The 20,742-nt window shown below is 46.1% G+C and overlaps 1 protein-coding gene across 3 annotated transcripts in view; it reads left to right on the top strand.

The window, feature by feature from the left end:
* The window catches only part of LOC115134959 (methylcytosine dioxygenase tet3-B-like), a 99,776-nt gene that overhangs the window by 44,778 nt on the left and 34,256 nt on the right, over positions 1 to 20,742 (top strand). For all 3 annotated transcript variants that reach the window (XM_065023085.1, XM_029669080.2, XM_065023086.1), the window contains 5 exons: positions 8,899 to 11,194; positions 11,496 to 11,586; positions 12,631 to 12,724; positions 14,292 to 14,500; positions 15,241 to 15,391. In XM_065023085.1, the coding sequence (XP_064879157.1) occupies positions 8,899 to 11,194; positions 11,496 to 11,586; positions 12,631 to 12,724; positions 14,292 to 14,500; positions 15,241 to 15,391 (2,841 nt within the window). The remainder of the gene's footprint in view (positions 1 to 8,898; positions 11,195 to 11,495; positions 11,587 to 12,630; positions 12,725 to 14,291; positions 14,501 to 15,240; positions 15,392 to 20,742) is intronic.

Genomic DNA, 20,742 nt, shown 5'->3' with positions numbered 1-20,742 from the left:
GATCGGTGACACATGCCCATGCACACACACACACACACACACACACACACACACACACACACACACACACACACACACACACACACACACACACACACACACACACACACAAAGCAGTACAGTACAGTAAATGTCAGTTAGTAGTAATCAGATCATACAGCATATACAGTATATTAGAATAATAACTTTAACAACGGAAGAAAGAAATTCCACAGCTTCTATAAGATCTCCAGAGGCAAAGCTCTCCTAACTGCCACTTTCTATCTCTCTACTCTCACTCTTTCCTCTCTCTGTCTCTCTCTCTCGCTTTCTCTCTCTCTCTCTCCCTCTCTCTCTTTCCCTCTCTTTCTGTCTCTCTCTCTACTCTCACTCTTTCCTCTGTCTCTCTTTCTCTTGCTTTCTCTCTCTTTCTCCCTTTCTCTCTTTCTCTCCCCCCACCCCTCTCTCTCTCTCTCCCTCTCTTTCTGTCTCTCTCTCTCTTTCCCTCTCTCTCTCTCTCTCTCTCTCTCTCTTCTCTCTCAATGTTTCCTCCCTCACCTTCTCTCAATGTTCCTCCCTCACCTCTGCTCTGTTCCTCCCTCACCTTCTCTCAATGTTCCTCCCTCACCTGCTTTGCTCCTCCCTCATCTTCTCTCTGTTCTTCCCTCACCTTCTCTCAATGTTCCTCCCTCACCTTCTCTCTGTTCCTCCTTCACCTTCTCTCAATCTTTTACCTCCCTCACCTTCTCTCTGTTCTTCCCTCACCTTCTCTCCCTCACCTTCTCTGTTCCTCCCTCACCTTCTCTGTTCCTCCCTCACCTTCTCTCTGGTCTTCCCTCACCTTCTCTCTGTTCCTCCCTCACCTTCTCTGTTCCTCCCTCACCTTCTCTGTTCCTCCCTCACCTTATCTCTGTTCCTCCCTCACCTTCTCTCAATGTTCCTCCCTCACCTTCTCTCAATGTTTCTCCTTCACCTTCTCTCAATGTTTCCTCCCTCACCTTCTCTCAATGTTCCTCCCTCACCTTCACTCAATGTTTCTCCTTCACCTTCTCTCAATGTTTCCTCCCTCACCTTCTCTAAATGTTTCAAATCAAAATCAAATCAAATGTATTTATATAGCCCTTCGTACATCAGCTGATATCTCAAAGTGCTGTACAGAAACCCAGCCTAAAACCCCAAACAGCAAGCAATGCAGGTGTAGAAGCACGGTGGCTAGGAAAAACTCCCTAGAAAGGCCAAAACCTAGGAAGAAACCTAGAGAGGAAACAGGCTATGTGTGGTGGCCAGTCCTCTTCTGGCTGTGCCGGGTGGAGATTATAACAGAACATGGCCAAGATGTTCAAATGTTCATAAATGACCAGCATGGTCCAATAATAATAAGGCAGAACAGTTGAAACTGGAGCAGCAGCACGGCCAGGTGGACTGGGGACAGCAAGGAGTCATCATGTCAGGTAGTCCTGAGGCATGGTCCTAGGGCTCAGGTCCTCAGAGAGAGAGAAAGAAAGAGAGAAAGAGAGAATTAGAGAGAGCACACTTAAATTCACACAGGACACCGAATAGGACAGGAGAAGTACTCCAGATATAACAAACTGACCCTAGCCCCCCGACACATAAACTACTGCAGCATAAATACTGGCGGCTGAGACAGGAGGAGTTTCCTCCCTCACCTTCCCTCACCTTCTCTTTGTTCCTCCCTCACCTTCTCTCTGTTCCTCCCTCACATTCTCTCTGTTCCTCACTTACCTTCTCTCTCTGTTCCTCCCTCACCTTCTATCTGTTCCTCCCTCACCGTCTCTCTCTGTTCCTCCCTCACATTCTCTCAATGTTTCCTCCCTCACCTTCTCTCAATGTTTTCCTCCTTCACCTTCTCTCAATGTTCTTCTCTCAATGTTCTTCCCTAAACTTCTCTCTGTTCCTCCCTCACCTTCTCTCAATGTCCCTCCCTCAACATTCTCTAAATGTTTTCTCCCTCACCTTCTCTCTGTTCCTCTTTCACCTTCTCTCAATGTTTTACCTCCCTCACCTTCTCTCAATGTTTCCTCCCTCACCTTCTCTCAATGTTCCTCCCTCACCTTCTCTTTCTGTTCCTCCCTCACCTTCTCTCAATGTTCCTCCCTCACCTTCTCTCTCTGTTCCTCCCTCACCTTCACTCTGTTCCTCCCTCACCTTCTCTCAATGTTTCCTCCCTCACCTTCTCTCAATGTTCCTCCCTCACTTTCTCTCAATGTTCCTCCCTCACCTTCACTCTGTTCCTCCCTCACCTTCTCTCTGTTCCTCCCTCACCTTCTCTCAATGTTTCCTCCCTCACATTCTCTCAAAGTTTTTCCCTCACCTTCTCTCTGTTCTTCCCTCACCTTCTCTCAATGCCCCTCCCTCAACATTCTCTAAATGTTTCCTCCCTCACTTTCTCTCTGTTCCTCCCTCACCTTCTCTCAATGTTTTACCTCCCTCACCTTCTCTCAATGTTTCTCCCTCACCTTCTCTCTCTGTTCCTCCCTCAACTTCACTCTGTTCCTCCCTCACCTTCTCTCAATGTTTCCTCCTTCACCTTCTCTCAATGTTCTTCTCTCAATGTTCTTCCCTCAACTTCTCTCTGTTCTTCCCTCACCTTCTCTCTGTTCCTCCCTCACCTTCTCTCAATGTCCCTCCCTCAACATTCTCTAAATGTTTCCTCTTTCACCTTCTCTCAATGTTTTACCTCCCTCACGTTCTCTCAATGTTCCTCCCTCACCTTCTCTCAATGTTTCCTCCCTCACCTTCTCTCAATGTTCCTCCCTCACTTTCTCTCAATGTTCCTCCCTCACCTTCTCTCTGTTCCTCCTTCACCTTCTCTCACTGTTTTATCTCCCTCACCTTCTCTCAATGTTCCTCCCTCACATTATCTCTCTGTTCCTCCCTCACCTTCACTCTGTTCCTCCCTCATCTTCTCTCAATGTTTCCCCCTCACATTCTCTCAAAGTTTTTCCCTCACCTTCTCTCTGTTCTTCCCTCACCTTCTCTCAATGATCCTCCCTCACCTTCTCTCAATGCCCCTCGCTCAACATTCTCTAAATGTTTCCTCCCTCACTTTCTCTCTGTTCCTCCCTCACCTTCTCTCAATGTTTTACCTCCCTCACCTTCTCTCAATGTTCCTCCCTCACCTTCTCTCAATGTTCCTCCCTCACTTTCTCTCAATGTTCCTCCCTCACCTTCTCTCTGTTCCTCCTTCACCTTCTCTCAATGTTTTATCTCCCTCACCTTCTCTCAATGTTCCTCCCTCACCTTCACTCTGTTCCTCCCTCACCTTCTCTCAATGTTCTTCCCTCACCTTCTCTCAATGTTCCTCCCTCACCTTCTCTCTGTTCCTCCTTCACCTTCTCTCAATGTTTTATCTCCCTCACCTTCTCTCAATGTTGCTCCCTCACCTTCTCTCAATGTTTCCTCCCTCACCTTCTCTCAATATTCCTCCCTCACCTTCTCTCAATTTTCCTCCCTCACTTTCTCTCTATGTTCCTCCCTCACCTTCACTCTGTTCCTCCCTCACCTTCTCTCAATGTTCCTCCCTCACCTTCACTCTGTTCCTCCCTCACCTTCTCTCTATGTTCCTCCCTCACCTTCACTCTGTTCCTCTCTCACTTTCTCTCAATGTTCCTCCTTCACCTTCTCTCAATGTTCCTCTCTCACTTTCTCTCAATGTTCCTCCCTCACCTTCTCTCTATGTTCCTCCCTCACCTTCTCTCAATGTTCCTCCCTCACATTCTCTCTCTGTTCCTCCCTCACCTTCACTCTGTTCTTCCCTCACCTTCTCTCAATGATCCTCCCTCACCTTCTCTCAATGCCCCTCGATCAACATTCTCTAAATGTTTCCTCCCTCACTTTCTCTCTGTTCCTCCCTCACCTTCTCTCAATGTTTTACCTCCCTCACCTTCTCTCAATGTTCCTCCTTCACCTTCTCTCAATGTTCTTCTCTCAATGTTCTTCCCTAAACTTCTCTCTGTTCCTCCCTCACCTTCTCTCAATGTCCCTCCCTCAACATTCTCTAAATGTTTTCTCCCTCACCTTCTCTCTGTTCCTCTTTCACCTTCTCTCAATGTTTTACCTCCCTCACCTTCTCTCAATGTTTCCTCCCTCACCTTCTCTCAATGTTCCTCCCTCACCTTCTCTTTCTGTTCCTCCCTCACCTTCTCTCAATGTTCCTCCCTCACCTTCTCTCTCTGTTCCTCCCTCACCTTCACTCTGTTCCTCCCTCACCTTCTCTCAATGTTTCCTCCCTCACCTTCTCTCAATGTTCCTCCCTCACTTTCTCTCAATGTTCCTCCCTCACCTTCACTCTGTTCCTCCCTCACCTTCTCTCTGTTCCTCCCTCACCTTCTCTCAATGTTTCCTCCCTCACATTCTCTCAAAGTTTTTCCCTCACCTTCTCTCTGTTCTTCCCTCACCTTCTCTCAATGCCCCTCCCTCAACATTCTCTAAATGTTTCCTCCCTCACTTTCTCTCTGTTCCTCCCTCACCTTCTCTCAATGTTTTACCTCCCTCACCTTCTCTCAATGTTCCTCCCTCACCTTCTCTCAATGTTTTACCTCCCTCACCTTCTCTCAATGTTTCTCCCTCACCTTCTCTCTCTGTTCCTCCCTCAACTTCACTCTGTTCCTCCCTCACCTTCTCTCAATGTTTCCTCCTTCACCTTCTCTCAATGTTCTTCTCTCAATGTTCTTCCCTCAACTTCTCTCTGTTCTTCCCTCACCTTCTCTCTGTTCCTCCCTCACCTTCTCTCAATGTCCCTCCCTCAACATTCTCTAAATGTTTCCTCTTTCACCTTCTCTCAATGTTTTACCTCCCTCACGTTCTCTCAATGTTCCTCCCTCACCTTCTCTCAATGTTTCCTCCCTCACCTTCTCTCAATGTTCCTCCCTCACTTTCTCTCAATGTTCCTCCCTCACCTTCTCTCTGTTCCTCCTTCACCTTCTCTCACTGTTTTATCTCCCTCACCTTCTCTCAATGTTCCTCCCTCACATTATCTCTCTGTTCCTCCCTCACCTTCACTCTGTTCCTCCCTCATCTTCTCTCAATGTTTCCCCCTCACATTCTCTCAAAGTTTTTCCCTCACCTTCTCTCTGTTCTTCCCTCACCTTCTCTCAATGATCCTCCCTCACCTTCTCTCAATGCCCCTCGCTCAACATTCTCTAAATGTTTCCTCCCTCACTTTCTCTCTGTTCCTCCCTCACCTTCTCTCAATGTTTTACCTCCCTCACCTTCTCTCAATGTTCCTCCCTCACCTTCTCTCAATGTTCCTCCCTCACTTTCTCTCAATGTTCCTCCCTCACCTTCTCTCTGTTCCTCCTTCACCTTCTCTCAATGTTTTATCTCCCTCACCTTCTCTCAATGTTCCTCCCTCACCTTCACTCTGTTCCTCCCTCACCTTCTCTCAATGTTCTTCCCTCACCTTCTCTCAATGTTCCTCCCTCACCTTCTCTCTGTTCCTCCTTCACCTTCTCTCAATGTTTTATCTCCCTCACCTTCTCTCAATGTTGCTCCCTCACCTTCTCTCAATGTTTCCTCCCTCACCTTCTCTCAATATTCCTCCCTCACCTTCTCTCAATTTTCCTCCCTCACTTTCTCTCTATGTTCCTCCCTCACCTTCACTCTGTTCCTCCCTCACCTTCTCTCAATGTTCCTCCCTCACCTTCACTCTGTTCCTCCCTCACCTTCTCTCTATGTTCCTCCCTCACCTTCACTCTGTTCCTCTCTCACTTTCTCTCAATGTTCCTCCTTCACCTTCTCTCAATGTTCCTCTCTCACTTTCTCTCAATGTTCCTCCCTCACCTTCTCTCTATGTTCCTCCCTCACCTTCTCTCAATGTTCCTCCCTCACATTCTCTCTCTGTTCCTCCCTCACCTTCACTCTGTTCTTCCCTCACCTTCTCTCAATGATCCTCCCTCACCTTCTCTCAATGCCCCTCGATCAACATTCTCTAAATGTTTCCTCCCTCACTTTCTCTCTGTTCCTCCCTCACCTTCTCTCAATGTTTTACCTCCCTCACCTTCTCTCAATGTTCCTCCCTCACCTTCTCTCAATGTTCCTCCCTCACTTTCTCTCAATGTTCCTCCCTCACCTTCTCTCTGTTCCTCCTTCACCTTCTCTCAATGTTTTATCTCCCTCACCTTCTCTCAATGTTCCTCCCTCACCTTCACTCTGTTCCTCCCTCACCTTCTCTCAATGTTCTTCCCTCACCTTCTCTCAATGTTCCTCCCTCACCTTCTCTCTGTTCCTCCTTCACCTTCTCTCAATGTTTTATCTCCCTCACCTTCTCTCAATGTTGCTCCCTCACCTTCTCTCAATGTTTCCTCCCTCACCTTCTCTCAATATTCCTCCCTCACCTTCTCTCAATTTTCCTCCCTCACTTTCTCTCTATGTTCCTCCCTCACCTTCACTCTGTTCCTCCCTCACCTTCTCTCAATGTTCCTCCCTCACCTTCACTCTGTTCCTCCCTCACCTTCTCTCTATGTTCCTCCCTCACCTTCACTCTGTTCCTCTCTCACTTTCTCTCAATGTTCCTCCTTCACCTTCTCTCAATGTTCCTCTCACTTTCTCTCAATGTTCCTCCCTCACCTTCTCTCAATGTTCCTCCCTCACCTTCTCTCTGTTCCTCCCTCACCTTCTCTCTGTTCCTCCCTCACCTTCTCTCTGTTCCTCCCTCACCTTCTCTCCCACTCGAACATGCCAAAACACAGACGTTACAGAGAGCACTATGGTTTTCTTTTGAAGATCAATCAATACATCAATACTGTGGACCTTTGGCTGGTTGTTGTCCTGCTTTTACACACACACGCACATGAGTCACCATACCCACTGTGATTGTCACTCACACTGCATAGCATATCATAAAGGCTGCATGCACACTCACGCATGCACACACACACACACACACACACAGACATGCACCATCAGTGACCATGAACAGTGATGTGACAGTGAACTGTATCTGTGACATAGGCAGGAGGGAGCAGTCTGTTAAGCACTGAAGCTCTTACTGTTCATAGATGATATAGCACACAATGTTGTCTTGGTTTGGTTTTGGTAGAGTACAGTTGTTATGGTACAGTCTCTGGTATGAAAGTTAGCCAAAACTCAGGCTATAGCCCAGCACAAAAAATGACCTTCATAATGTCTTCTGCCTTGTAATAACTTTCCAAACTATGGAGGTACAAAATATTTAGTTAAGTAAACAGTATTTAGTTAAGTAAACAGTATTTAGTTAAAAACAGTATTTAGTTAAGTAAACAGTATTTAGTTAAGTAAACAGTATTTAGTTAAGTAAACAGTATTTAGTTAAAAACAGTATTTAGTTAAGTAAACAGTATTTAGTTAGGTAAACAGTATTTAGTTAGGTAAACAGTATTTAGTTAAGTAAACAGTATTTAGTTAAGTAAACAGTATTTAGTTAAAAACAGTATTTAGTTAAGTAAACAGTATTTAGTTAAGTAAACAGTATTTAGTTAAGTAAACAGTATTTAGTTAAAAACAGTATTTAGTTAAGCAAACAGTATTTAGTTAGGTAAACAGTATTTAGTTAGGTAAACAGTATTTAGTTAAGTAAACAGTATTTAAAGTAAACAGTATTTAGTTAAGTAAACAGTATTTAGTTAAGTAAACAGTATTTAGTTAAGTAATCAGTATTTAGTTAAGTAATCAAATTTTTGTTAGGTAAACAGTATTTAGTTAAGTAATCAGATTTTAGTTAGGTAAACAGTATTTAGTTAAGTAACAGTATTAGTTAAAAACAGTATTTAGTTAAGTAAACAGTATTTAGTTAGGTAAACAGTATTTAGTTACGTAAACAGTATTTAGTTAGGTAAACAGTATTTAGTTAGGTAAACAGTATTTAGTTACGTAAACAGTATTTAGTTAGGTAAACAGTATTTAGTTAGGTAAACAGTATTTAGTTAAGTAAACAGTATTTAGTTAAGTAAACAGTATTTAGTTAAGTAAACAGTATTTAGTTAAGTAATCAGTATTTAGTTAAGTAATCAAATTTTTGTTAGGTAAACAGTATTTAGTTAAGTAATCAGATTTTAGTTAGGTAAACAGTATTTAGTTAAGTAACAGTATTAGTTAGGTAAACAGTATTTAGTTAGGTAAACAGTATTTAGTTACGTAAACAGTATTTAGTTAGGTAAACAGTACTTAGTTAGGTAAACAGTATTTAGTTATGTAAACAGTATTTAGTTAGGTAAACAGTATTTAGTTAGGTAAACAGTATTTAGTTAGGTAAACAGTATTTAGTTACGTAAACAGTATTTAGTTAGGTAAACAGTATTTAGTTAAGTAACAGTATTAGTTAAAAACAGTATTTAGTTAAGTAAACAGTATTTAGTTAGGTAAACAGTATTTAGTTAGGTAAACAGTATTTAGTTAGGTAATCAGTATTTAGTTAGGTAATCAGTATTTAGTTAGGTAAACAGTATTTAGTTAAGTAACAGTATTAGTTAAAAACAGTATTTAGTTAAGTAAACAGTATTTAGTTAGGTAAACAGTATTTAGTTACGTAAACAGTATTTAGTTAGGTAATCAGTATTTAGTTAGGTAAACAGTATTTAGTTAAAAACAGATTTTAGTTAAGTAATCAGTATTTAGTTAGGTAAACAGTATTTAGTTAAAAACAGATTTTAGTTAAGTAATCAGTATTTAGTTAGGTAAACAGTATTTAGTTAAAAACAGATTTTCGTTAGGTAAACAGTATTTAGTTAATTAAGTAAACCAAGTTTACCTTACTGTAAAGTCTACCTTACTGTATCTTCTCTGTTCTGGATCTTGTGCTATGCTGTGCTGGAAACACACAAACACACACTTACACACACAATAGGTTCAGGTTGAAGAGGTTGGTTTAAAATGTTAAATGTCTCTCTCATTCTCTCGCTCTCTCCTCTCTCTCTCTCCCAGGTGGTTCCAGAGGACAGCTCAGTTAATGGAAGAGGCCCTGTCCAGATGGCAGAGGACACCTATACGGCAGCGGAGGACGACGAGGAGTGTCACATACCTCACACACACCCTCCCCACGTCCACACTCTTGCCCAAATCCGAGATGGACGACCAGCAGCACTTATCAAGAGAGAGCCTGGCCTGGAGGACACCAATGATGGACTTCTTCTACAGCACCACTGCTCTTCTTCTGGGACTTTTCACAACGGTGCTAACGAAAACATGGCTAAAACCAACGGTGCTCAACTGATTGCTGGTCCGGAATCACATCAGTTGTCACCTGAGTCCCAAAATACCACAATACAATTAGAGTCCCAAAGTACTACAAAATCTACGTACCCCAAAGGCAGCTCTGAGCTGAAGGATGCACTTCTGGACGACAGCATAGCTGTTCCTCTGAAGAAGATAAAGGTGGAGGAACCGTGGGTGTGGTCCATGGACCAGTCCTCCGCCCCACTAGGGGGCGATGATGACGATGTCTATGAGGACGCTCTGTCCACGCTAGCAGCCGTGGTGTGTTTCTCTATCACAGACAGGAAGGGTCTGGAGGAGAAGTTGTGTAGCTCCCGATCCCCGGTGCTACGCTCGTTCAAAACAGAGCCGGAGGACTTCAAGGTGGATATTTGCTTGAAAAGTGCTCCCATCAGTCCACGAAAAGCTCTCGACATTATTGTCAAACGAGAGCAACCCTCTCCAGATCTCTCTCAGCCAAGCATCCAGTCTTTGGTAGAAGAGAGGAATATTAGCAATGACCAGGCTATCGCTATCGAGGCGCTAACCTTACTGGCAGCTATCCCACAAAACTCCCCAGAACCCTTTAGAACCAACGCACAGGGTGAAAACCCCACCACACCATCCATGCACTTATCCAATAGAAACACCCCTCTCCAGGGCTCCAACAAAGTTCTAGTGATCAGCTCCCCTCTGCACCAGACCTCAGTCATACGTTCCCCTCTGCACCAGACTTCAGTCATACGCTCCCCAGTGGCCAGACAAGCTCATGTCATCCAGTGTCATTCCCGTAGCCCCGCAGCCACTGGCAACCTGTCCCTACAGGACCTGCTAGAAGCCAGCTCGGACTGTGAAAGACTTCCCTACGACAGCACCGAGAGAGCAGGACAACACCTGTACAGGAGAGCAGACCAAGGCCTTGGTTCTCAACATAACAGGGGCGAAGGCACTTTCAGACAGCGGAAAGACATGGAGAGGAACAGCAAGGAAACATTAGAGAGGACGGTGGGTAAGAGCGGGAGGAACAGGGATGAGGAAGAGGTGGCGGCTCAACTTGCCGAGTTGGCGTTCATCATCCAATCACGTCACAAGCAGCAGGGTTTCCACCCCTCCCAGCACTCAGAGAACAACCCTCCCAGAGGAACTCCAGTCTCAGCCATCAAGTACAACTACAACTCTGAACAAGCACCACCCAACCACAAGAAGACCTCTGTGAAGAAACCCAGGACCACACTTTCTAAACCTAGGAAGAAGAAGGGAACGGAGGGGCTGGAAGAGGAGGGCTGCAAACCCAACAACCGTACCCCCCTGTACAAACGAATACCCAACGGCAAGACCCCCCACAGAGCCAGGGTCCAGAAGGTTCTGCCCCAGCCGAAGACATCATCGCTCAGCCACAAGAGGAGCCTGTTCCTGCCTCAGGCCCAGATGGATCTGAAGAGGTACCTGACTGAGGCTCAGGAGGAACGACGGCAGCTCTTTTACTACAGTAACGCCCACAGTGGGGTCAAATACCACAAAACCTCTGGAGCCGTCGATCGTGGTCGAAGTCAAGGTTATGGTCATGACAACCAACAGTGGTCGCATTTCAACGGTCACCTGGACCCTTTACAAGGACAAGGAGTTGGACAAGGACATGATTGTGAAAGAGGATTGTATTCTCAGGTATCGCAGCCCTACGTTGGGCAGCAGCACGGTGCTAACCTAAAGGCTAGCTCCACTATCCCCAGTTTCACCAGCATAGACTCTAACAACCACAGAACCGGGTTGAACCATGGTTTATCCAATGGCTACTCCTCTGGGGGTCAACAGCTGGGGTATTACAAAGTGGAGAGGTCCGGTCCGGTCACCGTCTTGTCCACGTCAGCTAACGGCGATTTGGACCTATCGGAGGAGTCGACACCCACCAAACACAACGTGAACAGCTTCCTGGAATCGCCCCTCAGGTTCCTGGACACGCCCACTAAGAATCTGCTTAACACCCCCTCCAAGAAACTCTCTGAGATCCCCTCCTGTGGATGCATGAGTGAGTCACCCTGATAATGATGATGAGGATGATAATGATGAGGATGATAATGATGGGGATAATGATGAGGATAATGAGGATGATAATAATGATGCTGATTCTAATGATGAGGATAATAATGATAATGATGAAGATGATGATGGCTTTCTTTGTATCCATTGGGAAATTCTTTAGTGTGATACAGCATGCCACATGCTCTACTGTGCTTAACTGGCGCTGTATTTGTCACATCCAAGGACATACCATTTGTTTGCCTGAAATTAGCTGAAGCTGCGTTCTACAAACGACTCTCTCTCCACAGAGCAAATCATAGAGAAGGAGGAGGGTCCATATTATACTCACCTTGGTGCTGGACCCAGTGTGTCAGCCGTCAGAGAGATGATGGAGAACAGGTAACAACCTCAAATAACACAAACTGCATCAGTTATTTTACTCCATTCCATAAACAAGCTTGGGGGAGAAGAAAAGTGTTTGTTGTTGCCCAGTCATTTGACTTTATGCGTTCATAGTCAAATTGGGATGGCAAACCTGTGAGTTGCTAATCCACTTCTGTTTTCATGACAAATCTATTAGGTGTGTAATACTGATGAGATAATAGAGTTGATATGAAAACAGGAGGGGCTCAGTGCCTCACAGGTTGGTTTACCAGTAGGATTATAGGGCTAAGCCAATATGTATAACTGCCAGACTCTACTAGCCTACTGTATGTAGCTGCATTGGAGTCAACATGGGCCAGCATCCCTGTGGAACGCTTTCGAAACCTTTAGAGTCCATGCCCTAACGAATTGAGGCTGTTCTGAGAGCAAAAGGGGTGGGAGTGCAACTCAATATTAGGAAGGTGTTCTTAATGTTTTGTCCTATCAGTGTACTCGGTGAACCACCTGCCCTGCCAAAGGCCTGGTATCCCACAGGGCTCGTGGTGTTCATGGAATGAGGTGGGGCTTACAGTCATATTATAGCTCATATATTATATTATAGAGGCTGTCGCTGAAGGAAAGCAGCACCAAGCTTGCCACACACACACACACACACACACGGAGATACATATTCACACATACAAAAACACACACACACACACACACACCCTGCATGTTAGAACAGGAAACCTCTTGGGCCTAGTCGAGGGGCCCATGAGGAGAGTCTCTGCTCTGTAGTTTCTGTTGAATGACATCAGTGCTTTAGTTTTAAAGTTGTTTTGAGTTGTTCCAAAAACTTTTGCTGCATTTTGGCTAGTGATGTAGTCCCACTGTCTTTTGCTAAAGTTCTCAAAATTTGATTTGTGGCTGTATTGATAGTCATTGCAAGATTTTAGTGCTGATGGTCGCAGATATGGGGAGAGATGACATTGCTGAAAGGATTGTGTTTTTATGTTCTAAGGTGAGACTTGTGAAAAGCCGTTAATATATGATGTATGTTATCGCTGTGTGTGTTCAAAGGTATGGAGAGAAAGGGAAGGCGGTAAGGGTGGAGGTGGTGGTGTATACTGGGAAAGAAGGACGCAGTTCCCAGGGCTGTCCCATCGCCAAGTGGGTAAGTACCGTGTGTGTGTGTGTGTGTGTGTGTGTGTGTGTGTGTGTGTGTGTGTGTGTGTGTGTGTGTGTGTGCAGTGAGGGAAAAAAGTATTTGATCCCCTGCAGACTTTGTACGTTTGCCCACTGACAAAGAAATGATCAGTCTATAATTTTAATGGTTTATTTGAACAGTGAGAGACAGAATAACAACAAAAAAATCCAGAAAAACGCATGTCAAAAATGTTATAAATTGATTTGCATTTGAATGAGGTAAATAAGTATTTGACCCCCTCTCAATCAGAAAAATTTCTGGCTCCCAGGTGTCTTTTATACAGGTAACGAGCTGAGATTAGGAACACACTCTTAAAGGGATTGCTCCTAATCTCAGTTTGTTACCTGTATAAAAAACACCTGTCCACAGAAGCAATTAATCAATCAGATTCCAAACTCTCCACCATGGCCAAGACCAAAGAGCTCTCCAATGATATCAGGGACAAGATTGTAGACATACACAAGGCTGGAATGGGCTACAAGACCATCGCCAAGCAGCTTGGTGAGAAAGTGACAACAGTTGGTGCGATTATTCGCAAATGGAAGAAACACAAAAGATCTCAAGGCAGCTGGGACCATAGTCACCAAGAAAACAATTGGTAACACACTATGCTGTGAAGGACTGAAATCCTGCAGCGCCCGCAAGGTCCCCCTGCTCAAGAAGGCACATATACATGCCCGTCTGAAGTTTGCCAATGAACATCTGAATGATTCAGAGGACAACTGGGTAAAAGTGTTGTGGTCAGATGACACCAAAATGGAGCTCTTTGGCATCAACTCAACTCGCCGTGTTTGGAGGAGGAGGAGGAATGCTGCCTATGACCCCAAGAACACCATCCCCACCGTCAAACATGGAGGTGGAAACATTATGCTTTGGGGGTGTTTTTCTGCTAAGGGGACAGGACAACTTCACCGCATTCAAAGGGACGATGGGCGGGGCCATGTACCATCAAATCTTAGGTGAGAACCTCCTTCCCTCTGCCAGGGCATTGAAAATGGGTCGTGGATGGGTATTCCAGCATGACAATGACCCAAAACACACGGCCAAGGCAACAAAGGAGTGGCTCAAGAAGAAGCACATTAAGGTCCTGGAGTGGCCTAGCCAGTCTCCAGACCTTAATCCCATAGAAAATCTGTGGAGTTGAAGGTTCGAGTTGCCAAACGTCAGCCTCGAAACATTAATGACTTGGAGAAGATCTGCAAAGAGGAGTGGGACAAACTCCCTCCTGAGATGTGTGCAAACCTGGTGGCCAACTACAAGAAACATTCATTAAAATGCAAATCAATTTATAACATTTTTGACATGCGTTTTTCTGGATTTTTTGTTGTTGTTGTTCTGTCTCTCACTGTTCAAATAAACCTACCATTAAAATTATGGACTGATAATTTCTTTGTCAGTGGGCAAACATACAAAATCAGTAGGGGATCAAATACTTTTTTCCTTCACTGTATGCACTAGTGTGTGTGTGTATGTGGCTGTGTGTGTGTATACACACATCTTCATGTCTGTGTAGTAACCCTTCTCTCTCTCCCAGGTGATCCGTCGGGGCAGTGAGGAGGAGAAGCTGCTGTGTCTGGTGAGACACCGGGCAGGGCACCGCTGTGAGAGTGCCGTGGTGGTGATTCTCATCTTGGCATGGGAGGGCATCCCCCGGGGCGTGGCAGACAGTCTGTACCAGGAGCTCACCCAGACTCTCTGTAAATACGGCTCCCCCACCAGCCGGCGCTGTGCACTCAACGAGGAGTGAGTTACTGAAAGAACAGACTTTTACCTAGTATTTAATAATATGCTTACACATACGTATTTACATTCATAGAACTAATTATTGTCATAACAAAGGAGTGAGTTATATTCTTTTTTAGCATTTCTAGATAGTCACCTGTCTCTTTCCCACTCTTCAGTTGTGTGCCAGGATCTACTGATTGTCTCACCTCATCCTCCCCCTCTCTCCTCCCTCTCCCCATCTCTCTCCCTCCTTCCCTCTCTCCATCTCTCTCCCTCCTTCCCTCTCTCCTCCCTCTCCCTATCTTTCTCCCTCATCTCTCTCCATCTCTCTCTCTCCTCCCTCTCCCCATCTCTCTCCCTCCTTCCCTCTCTCCATCTCTCTCCCTCCTTCCCTCTCTCCTCCCTCTCCCCATCTTTCTCCCTCCTCTCTCTCTCTCCTCCCTCTCCCCATCTCTCTCCCTCCTTCCCTCTCTCCATCTCTCTCCCTCCTTCCCTCTCTCCTCCCTCTCCCCATCTTTCTCCCTCATCTCTCTCCTCCCTCTCTCCATCTCTCTCTCTCCTCCCTCTCCCCATCTCTCTCCCTCCTTCCCTCTCTCCATCTCTCCCTCCTTCCCTCTCTCCTCCCTCTCCCCATCTTTCTCCCTCCTCTCTCTCTCTCCTCCCTCTCCCCATCTTTTTCCCTCCTTCCCTCTCTCATCCCTCTCCTCCCTGCTCTCTCTCCTCCCTCTCCACATCTCTGTCCCTCCGTTTCTCTCTAGTCGGACGTGTGCTTGCCAGGGTGTGGACCCGAACACCTGCGGCGCTTCCTTCTCCTTTGGCTGCTCCTGGAGTATGTACTTCAACGGCTGCAAGTTCGCCCGCAGCAAGATCCCCCGCAAGTTCCGCCTGCTGGGAGACATTCCGCAGGAGGTGGGGACCAGGACACTCCAGTCAAACTGTGTCAAACTCCATTCCTCTAGGGCCAGCCACAGTGTTGTGTCAAACTCCATTCCTCTAGGGCCAGCCACAGTGTTGTCAAACTCCATTCCTCTAGGGCCAGCCACAGTGTTGTGTCAAACTCCATTCCTCTAGGGCCAGCCACAGTGTTGTGTCAAACTCCATTCCTCTAGGGCCAGCCACAGTGTTGTGTCAAACTCCATTCCTCTAGGGCCAGCCACAGTGTTGTCAAACTCCATTCCTCTAGGGCCAGCCACAGTGTTGTGTCAAACTCCATTCCTCTAGGGCCAGCCACAGTGTCAGCAGATCTTCATCCCTCGCTTGCACGTATTTTCCTAAATAAAGCTACACAGTATAGAAATCGCTGTGCCATTTCCTGGTTGCTAAAATTCTAATTAGTTTGTGACAAAACAAGCCAGTATAGTGTAGATAATCATTATACCATCTAAACCGCTGTGAAATATATTTTCCATTAACAAACATATTGGCACAGCCAAAAGAGGACTGGCCACCCCTCATAGCCTGGTTCCTCTCTAGGTTTCTTCCTAGGTTCTGGCCTTTCTAGGGAGTTTTTCCTAGCCACCGTGCTTCTACACCTGCATTGCTTGCTGTTTGCTTGCTGTTTGGAGTTTTAGGCTGGGTTTCTGTACAGCACTTTGAGATATCAGCGGATGTAAGAAGGGCTTTATAAATCAATTTGATTTGAAATTTGTATTTTCAGCCCTTTTAAGCTGGCTTACAAAACTCAAATGAAATGCTAAAATGAAATGAAACGCTAAAATGAAACTTAAGAACGGGAAGCATAGAAATATCAAATCAAATCAAATTTATTTGTCACATACACATGGTTAGCAGATGTTAATGCGAGTGTAGCGAAATTCTTGTGCTTCTATTTCCGACAATGCAGTAATAACCAACAAGTAATCTAGCTAACAATACCAAAACTACTACCTTATAGACACAAGTGTAAGGGGATAAAGAATATGTACATAAAGATATATGAGTGAGTGATGGTACAGAGCGGCATAGGCAAGATGCAGTAGATGGTATCGAGTACAGTATATACATATGAGATGAGTATGTAAACAAAGTGGCATAGTTAAGGTGGCTAGTGATACATGTATTACATAAAGATGCAGTAGATGATATAGAGTACAGTATATACGTATACATATGAGATGAATGATGTAGGGTATGTAAACATTATATTAGGTAGCATTGTTTAAAGTGGCTAGTGATATATTTTACATCATTTCCCATCAATTCCCATTATTAAAGTGGCTGGAGTTGAGTCAGTGTGTTGGCAGCAGCCACTCAATGTTAGTGGTGGCTGTTTAACAGTCTGATGGCCTTGAGATAGAAGCTGTTTTTCAGTCTCTCGGTCCCAGCTTTGATGCACCTGTACTGACCTCGCCTTCTGGATGATAGCGGGGTGAACAGGCAGTGGCTCTGGTGGTTGTTGTCCTTGATGATCTTTATGGCCTTCCTGTGACATCGGGTGGTGTAGGTGTCCTGGAGGACAGGTAGTTTGCCCCCGGTGATGCGTTGTGCAGACCTCACTACCCTCTGGAGAGCCTTACGGTTGTGGGCGGAGCAGTTGCCGTACCAGGCGGTGATACAGCCCGCCAGGATGCTCTCGATTGTGCATCTGTAGAAGTTTGTGAGTGCTTTTGGTGACAAGCCGAATTTCTTCAGCCTCCTGAGGTTAAAGAGGCGCTGCTGCGCCTTCTTCACGATGCTGTCTGTGTGGGTGGACCAATTCAGTTTGTCTGTGATGTGTCCGCCGAGGAACTTAAAACTTACTACCCTCTCCACTACTGTTCCATCAATGTGGATAGGGGGGTGTTCCCTCTGCTGTTTCCTGAAGTCCTCACAATCATCTCCTTAGTTTTGTTGACGTTGAATGTGAGGTTATTTTCCTGACTCGTCTCGTCGTTGTTGGTAATCAAGCCTACCACTGTTGTGTCGTCTGCAAACTTGATGATTGAGTCGGAGGCGTGCGTGGCCACGCAGTCGTGGGTGAACAGGGAGTACAGGAGAGGGCTCAGAACGCACCCTTGTGGGGCCCCAGTGTTGAGGATCAGCGGGGTGGAGATGTTGTTGCCTACCCTCACCACTTGGGGGCGGCCCGTCAGGAAGTCCAGTACCCAGTTGCACAGGGCGGGGTCGAGACCCAGAGTCTCGAGCTTGATGACGAGCTTGGAGGGTACTATGGTGTTAAATGCCGAGCTGTAGTCGATGAACAGCATTCTCATATAGGTATTCCTCTTGTCCAGATGGGTTAGGGCAGTGTGCAGTGTGGTCGAGATTGCATCGTCTGTGGACCTATTTGAGCGGTAAGCAAATTGGAGTGGGTCTAGGGTGTCAGGTAGGGTGGAGGTGATATGGTCCTTGACTAGTCTCTCAAAGCACTTCATGATGACGGAAGTGAGTGCTACGGGGCGGTAGTCGTTTAGCTCAGTTACCTTAGCTTTCTTGGGAACAGGAACAATGGTGGCCCTCTTGAAGCATGTGGGAACAGCAGACTGGGATAGGGATTGATTGAATATGTCCGTAAACACACCAGCCAGCTAGTCTGCGCATGCTCTGAGGGCGCGGCTGGGGATGCCGTCTGGGCCTGCAGCCTTGCGAGGGTTAACACGTTTAAATGTTTTCCTCAAGTCGGCTGCAGTGAAGGAGAGTCTGCATGTTTTGTTTGCGGGCCGTGTCAGTGGCACTGTATTGTCCTCAAAGTGGGCAAAAAAGTTATTTAGTCTGCCTGGGAGCAAGACATTGTCACGTTCTTTCAAAATCGAACCCAGAAGCAGACCAGGACAAGGAGAGTAGGAAGAAGGTGAGTATTTATTTACAAGTGAATGTGAATGGGTAGATATATCCAGGTGGCGTAGCGGGCAGCGGTGGTGAGTTGATGGGAGTAAATAGGTGGATCCAATGGGGTAGCGGAATCCTCCGACGACCAGGCGGGAATGGGGTAAATGATCCGGGTGAGTAACTGAAGACAGAACAAACGGAGGTAAGTTTAAGGCAAGCAATACGTAAAAAAACAACAAAACAAATTCTATCCAACTTGAGGCTGATACTATGGCACAACATACTGTTCATGGCTAACGATCCGGCAGGGAATGGATGTCAGGTCCGGGCTTATGAAGAGGAGAGATGATGATCAGGACCAGGTGTGCAGATAGCTGATGGGATACAGGTGCGGGTAATCAGAACTCCCAACTGGCTACATTGCCCGGCAACCAGACAGGGTGTGTTCCAGGACACCGGAAACACACTCCAGGATATAAACACAGGCAAACACAGACTCGGGAAGCGGGATTCGTGACAGACATCCTGGTCCGTGACGGGGCTGGTTTTCTTTTTGTAATCCGTGATTGACTGTAGACCCTGCCACATACCTCTTGTGTCTACTTTGTCTCTATACTGACGCTTAGCTTGTTTGATTGCCTTGCGGAGGGAATAGCTACACTGTTTGTATTCGGTCATGTTTCCGGTCACCTTGCCCTGATTAAAAGCAGTGGTTTGCGCTTTCAGTTTCACGTGAATGCTGCCATCAATCCACGTTTTCTGGTTTGGGAATGTTTTAATCGTTGCTATGGGAACGACATCTTCAACGCACGTTCTAATGAACTCGCACACCGAATCAGCGTATTCGTCAATGTTGTTGTTTGACGCAATACGAAACATATCCCAGTCCACGTGATGGAAGCAGTCTTGGAGTGTGGAATCAGATTAGTCGGACCAGCATGGAACAAATAGCGCTCATAGAACAGATCTACTGCTTCTTAGACTTGCTTTTGATGAGAATGACAGATCTATAACTCACATTTCTATGTACATTTGGTCGGGTATGAGCTATCTTAACTTCTTGCGTCGAGCCATCCCGGATCCGGGATCGTGACTACAGCCTCAAGCCCATTACCATAACGCAACGTTAACTATTCATGAAAATCGCAAATGAAATGAAATAAATATGCTAGCTCTCAAGCTTAGCCTTTTGTTAACAACACTGTCATCTCAGATTTTCAAAAATATGCTTCTCAACCATAGCAAAACAAGCATTTGTGTAACAGCATTGATAGTTAGCATAGCATTTAGCGTTAGCATTCAGCAGGCAACATTTTCACAAAAACCAGAAAACCATTCAAATAAAATAATTTACCTTTGAAGAACTTTGGATGTTTTCAATGAGGAGACTCTCAGTTAGATAGCATATATATGATATATGATGTATATATGATGATGATGAAGAAGCCCAGAGCTGGGCCGATTGGTACTTTTGTTCTGAGCACAAACAGGACATGCGGCAACAAACCTCCGGGTATCTTCTCCCATGGCAGGCCACCAAAATCGTCTGCGCAGTAGCGCCATAGTCCGAGCAACACCAGGGTGACAAGCTATCTTGCTGGCGTCGGACCACTGAAGAACAGCAGAACGGACCGACTCAGGCACGAACAACCGACCGGGTGGACCTTTACCGGGGCCGGGCTGCGTCCGAAGGGCCGCCATCACATCCTCCTCAATCCTCCATGTAACGGCTCCCACGACAAGGTTCTGGGGAAGAATCGTCTCAGTCTTGGCCCCACTCTCATCCGTCTTGGAGAACATCCGGGACAAGGCTTCCGCTTTGCCGTTCTTCGACCCAGGTCGGAACGTCAGGGAAGAATTGAAGCGTCCAAAAAACAAAGCCCACCTGGCCTGACGGGAGTTGAGACGTTTAGCCGATTGCACGTAAGCCAGATTCTTGTGGTCAGTCCAGACCACAAACGGTTGCTCCGCTCCCTCCAACCAGTGACGCCACTCCTCCAAGGCAAGCTTCACAGAGAGAAGCTCCCGGTTACCCACATCGTAGTTTCTCTCAGCTGGTGAAAGACGACAAGAGTAGAAGGCGCAGGGATGGAGTTTGCCGTCAGTGGAGCTACGCTGGGACAGGATGGCGCCCACCCCCACATCAGACGCGTCCACCTCAACAACAAACTGACGGGAAGTGTCAGGTTGAGAGAGAATCGGCGCGTTGGTGAATCGGCTCTTCAAGTTCAGAAATGCTCGGTCTGCCTCAGGAGTCCAACAGAAAATTCTGGTGCAAGACGTCAGAGCAGTTAAAGGGGCGGCCACCCGGCTGTAATCATGGATAAACCTCCGATAGAAGTTCGCAAATCCAAGGAATCTCTGGAGCTGCAATCTCGTACCGGGCCGGGCCCAATCCCGAACCGCCCGAACCTTCTCTTGGTCCATCTTGATCTCACCCCTGGAGATGATGTACCCGAGGAAGGATGTAGTGTGGGTGTGAAAATCACACTTCTCTGCCTTCACAAACAGAC

This window comes from Oncorhynchus nerka, linkage group LG10, assembly GCF_034236695.1.
Source record: "Oncorhynchus nerka isolate Pitt River linkage group LG10, Oner_Uvic_2.0, whole genome shotgun sequence".
In the NCBI taxonomy this organism is placed as follows: Eukaryota; Metazoa; Chordata; class Actinopteri; order Salmoniformes; family Salmonidae; genus Oncorhynchus; species Oncorhynchus nerka.
The sequence above is the reverse complement of the archived record's forward strand: the minus strand, read 5'-3'. Positions and strand labels throughout refer to the sequence as shown.